At 35.9% G+C, this 4,647-nt stretch overlaps 1 protein-coding gene across 1 annotated transcript in view; it reads left to right on the top strand.

The window, feature by feature from the left end:
* Nucleotides 1-4,227, top strand: part of GRM5 (glutamate receptor, metabotropic 5) — a 610,214-nt gene extending 605,987 nt beyond the window's left edge. The window contains exon 11 of the mRNA XM_011984895.1: nt 19-4,227. Within this exon, the coding sequence (XP_011840285.1) occupies nt 19-210 (192 nt within the window). The 3' untranslated portion in view covers nt 211-4,227. The remainder of the gene's footprint in view (nt 1-18) is intronic.
* Nucleotides 4,228-4,647: the final 420 nt, after the last annotated feature.

Genomic DNA, 4,647 nt, shown 5'->3' on the forward strand with positions numbered 1-4,647 from the left:
CCGGCAGCGGGGCCCGAGGCTGCGGCCGCCAAGCCAGACCTGGAGGAGTTGGTGGCTCTCACCCCGCCGTCCCCCTTCAGAGACTCGGTGGACTCGGGGAGCACAACCCCCAACTCGCCAGTGTCGGAGTCGGCCCTCTGTATCCCGTCGTCTCCCAAATATGACACTCTTATCATAAGAGATTACACTCAGAGCTCCTCGTCGTTGTGAATGTCCCTGGAAAGCGCACCGGCCTGCGCGTGCGGAGCAGAGCCCCCCGTGTTCACACACACAGTGGCAAGCATAGTCGCCTGGTTACGGCCCAGGGGGAAGACGCCAAGTGCACCCCTTGATGGAAACACGAGATCCATAGTGCTATCTCACGACAACCGACGAAGACACCGACGACAAATCTTTTGGCAGATTTTCTTCTAGTGGCCTTAGAAAACATGGGCTTTTAAGAAACACGGCTGATATCTTTGAGGGCTGACAAGGCGTCTGTTCAAACAGTTCCATACCAAGTGCTTTGCTCTAGGAAAGCAGTGCGTGTGAAACAGCGTAACGGAGGGTGAAGAGCATAGTTAATAAGCAACTGTAAAAAGTTTTATTTGTTTACTTTAATTCTTTTCCCAGAAGAGTCTTTGATTCACCAAACATGAATGTACATTTTCTAACAAACTCAAAATCTGGGACCAAAACATCAACTTTTCTCTTTCTTTTTTCTTTCTTTTTGTTTTTTCTTTCCTGTAAAGACCTTGAAAAGCAGTAACTTGGGTCCAGTATTTACTGAGGCGTTGTGAATGTGTCCCATGCATAACACACGACTGGATAGTGAGTGCTGCGCTAATGTACTACGTAGGGCTTCTACCAGAGATTTTCCTCTCCAATTGGGTTGTGAAATACTCTTCCAAAAGCCTGCATCGGGGATTCCACCTACTTATTTCAGATTCACCTCCATTAACCAAGAAAACCAGTGGAAGATTTCTTGACTATTTCACCATGTTGCCAATCAATACTGGAGTAGCAAAAAAATATTTTCTGGAATACTGTTTTGTAATTCCCTCACTGGGGTGCATTGTAGCTGGAAATTCTCTTTATAATCATTCTTGAGCTCCAGCCTGGCTATCTCTTTCAAGAAACATGGCCACTCCTCTTTAGGAATGCTGTTCCGTTTGCATTGCCAACTAAAATATTAAAATATGCATTGGGGCTTCTTCATTCCTTTATTTTGAGAACCTGATGCACAAAGAGCTCCTTTGTTCTTTTTGAGTCCCACCACTGGAAGAGTGGTCCATAGACCCCATGAAGACATTGTCACGATTTGAGAGACTGTTGTTGAAAGGATTAACACAATCTTAATACACTGAAAATTTTAAACTGTGTCAAGTCAGCTTAGTGGAGATTTAGTTATGCCAGTGAGCAGTGATTTTAACTATTCTTGGCTGCTTAAACAGGGCAGCTATGAACTATGACAAATGTAGATTTTTCAAAGCAATACAAAATACTAAAAAAGAGGAACCTTAATGAATATTAACCACACAGTCTTTCTTAGCCATTCCAAAAAGAGGCAAAGCAATTCTTATTTTCTTTTTTTAAATAATGATTCATATTATTTTGTGCACTTCATACTGTCACTTTTTAAAACTGCAGAAAAGAGATTTAGAGGTATAATAGAAACAAGTGTGCTTTGATAGTCTCAAATAGGTAGAATTCATAGTTCAAGACCTGAATCCACTGTCATCTCTTTCTTCCTCCCATTGCAGCTATCCTCAGGTACCAAATGTTTTGATTTTTAAATAAGGATAGTAATAAATGGAGGAGGTGTCCTATAAATTCAAAGTTCAGTTGACCCAGCCTTATACTTAAGATAGCCTTATGAAAAATATATGCTGTGAGGCAGAAGTATATTTTGGCAGAGAGAAAAATAAATAAAACTTTTTCTTTTAGCTAATATCCTTATTTTGGTAAGTAATTTTTTTTTTATTTCACATCTACTTAAAAGAAACTAAACTGAGAAATAGAAGTCAGTCCATTGGCATAATTTATCATTCTTCACTTTAAAAAATTCTAATAAATATTGTGCTTGAGTTTTCTTTTCTGCTATTTGTTCTTACTTGCAACTTTAAGTCAAACCTCCCAATACAAAACATTAAAAGCTAACATTCATGTACTAAAGTATTAATTTACAAGAAATCAAACCTCCCATGCTAGATTTGAAAATAACATCATCACAGCACCCTGATCCCAAATATTATAACGAGGCTTTTAAAATGTAAGTGAAATCCAGCTAAGTTTCATAGTTTCATTGAAAGCAAATGTCTGCCTCTACCTGAAAAACAAATGGAAATCTTTTGAAGTATTAATACCCTTTGGATCCTCATAAAAACGATGGCATTCACCTGAGGATTCCTATCTTGACTTCTTAGGTATTAAAAACCTTTCTCGATATGCTCTACATTTTAAAATTTGTTTCATAAAATCCTTATGTTGATTTTCATTTTATTCTCAAGTACAATACGTTTCACTCTAGACCAATAGAAGAACATGTTTAAACTTTGTTCATGGTCAAATTCATTTTCTATGTTTTAGTAACATGGCTCTTAAAAAGTACACTACCTTACAAAAAAACTTCATTTGAAATTAAATTTAATGCAAGTAAATTGCCATCTGATAATTCCACATGCTATCATAATCAACTGTAATAATAAAAATGATTTATCCAATTAGAAGAAAACAAGATATATTTTTCTCTGTATTTCTACAACTTTTGCCACTTCATTGACTACATTGTATATTGGACATCAGATTATTAGTAATGCATTATTGAGATCTTTTATTTTGGAATGATGCTAACTCTGTCTCTTTGCCAATTCTAATACCAGGTTCCAAGTAATAACTCTACAGTACAAAAAGAACTGAATATTCATTCTAGGGCTATAGGATATGAACTTCACAATTCATTTGGGTACATTCTCATTGAATTTCCTTCAAAACAATCTGTTCCTGGTGCCCAGTGATAATTCAGTCGGGACCAGCATGACTAAAAGGAAGGGGATATGCTAAGGCTCAGCAAAGTGACCCTAAAGGAGAGATATGTCCCAGGATGGAAAGAAGAAGATGTGGTTTAACCAAGTTATACTGACTAATCTAATCAGTCCATTCGTCCTTCTATTTTGGGAAAGGAGTGGGGACAGCCTAAGAAGAACATATCTGCATTGGGAAGAACCGTCTTTCCGGGCTAGGGATGGGGAACAGAAAGGGAGTATGGAAAGAAAAATTTTAACAGATTTGACTGAAGCAAGGAAAAAAAGCAAATCCCCAAATGTGCTAATCCTTGAAAGTAACTATCTTTCCCAAACTACTGCTGTTACCAGCAAGTGATCAGGAAGACTAGGAGCTATTTCTGACTGTAAATGAATTGTATAATGGCTCTGCTGCAGTTCTGTGACTTCCAAGCCAGGAATTAAATGCTCTTTTTAAGAATAACAAAAAACAAAAGCATTTCCTATGCTAGTCTCCCAGTAAAATGTACATGTTTTGGAGACTTCAAAGGTATTATATGAGTTCACATTTAGCAACAGCTTATTAATAACCCTCAAGCTGTCAGAATCTCTATAGTTACCATTTACAATTTTATACTGTGAAAAAATACAGATCAGTGAAAGCATAAAGATAAATCAGAATTCACTTTGAAGAGGGTCTGAGGCCTGGGAGAGTCTCTACTGTCTATTGAAGAATGAGGCATGTATAAAATAGTTGGTTGAATTTCACTGATCTTCCCAATGTGAACAAATATACTATGTATATTGTGTGTATTTCTAGAAATCAATGGCAGCTGCTGATGGTGTTGTAATTAGAAATCTATATAGATTATAGATGTTTTAGAAAGATGGTGCCAATCCTAAAAGATTTGTGTGGGCTAAAAGTGCTTGTACTTACTTTTTTCTGCACTTATAACTGATTTGGTTTTAAAATTGTGTGCGTGTATCTGTTCTTTCACTGTTGTGGCAGCTTGTACTATTAAAATAATAGAGAATGTTAAATTATTTTGATGTGAATTGCAAATGATTTTTTTTCATAAAGTTTAACATTTTTATCAGCATTGTTTTGCTTTGTACTTGTATAAATATGTTTTATTTTAGCACTTCAAAATATACTTGCCTGTTTCTCAGTTGTCTAAATCATGTTGTACTTGGTGTTTGTGAAGCCAGTTACTTTTCAAAAAACATTAAAAAAACTGTAATATGATTTTAAGATTATTCCCCTCAAATGTTTAGAATGTTGTCTTAATAGTGTTTTCTAAGATGAAAAGAGCCATGATACTCATTAATCTTGAATACTGGACGATCTATACATTGGAATTATGGGGTTTACAAAGTCAGCAGTGGACTATAGATTTAAATGAAAAGATAAACCAACCACTAATTAACCAGAGATGTTGTCCCCAAAGACATCTACAAACAACTGTTACATAAAGAACTACTTTTAAAAAAAAAAGAAATGTAGGAAATATGCATTATTTGTCTAGACATACAAATTATAGAAATAGTTTCATAATTATCTGTGTTGATGGAGGTAACATCACAGAGATAAAATAGATTATTTGTGTGTGTATAGATGTGTGTCTACAAACACACATTTATATAGACATTTGACTTTTGAGTCCAT

This window comes from Mandrillus leucophaeus, unplaced genomic scaffold (genome assembly GCF_000951045.1).
Source record: "Mandrillus leucophaeus isolate KB7577 unplaced genomic scaffold, Mleu.le_1.0 Scaffold276, whole genome shotgun sequence".
Taxonomy (NCBI): Eukaryota; Metazoa; Chordata; class Mammalia; order Primates; family Cercopithecidae; genus Mandrillus; species Mandrillus leucophaeus.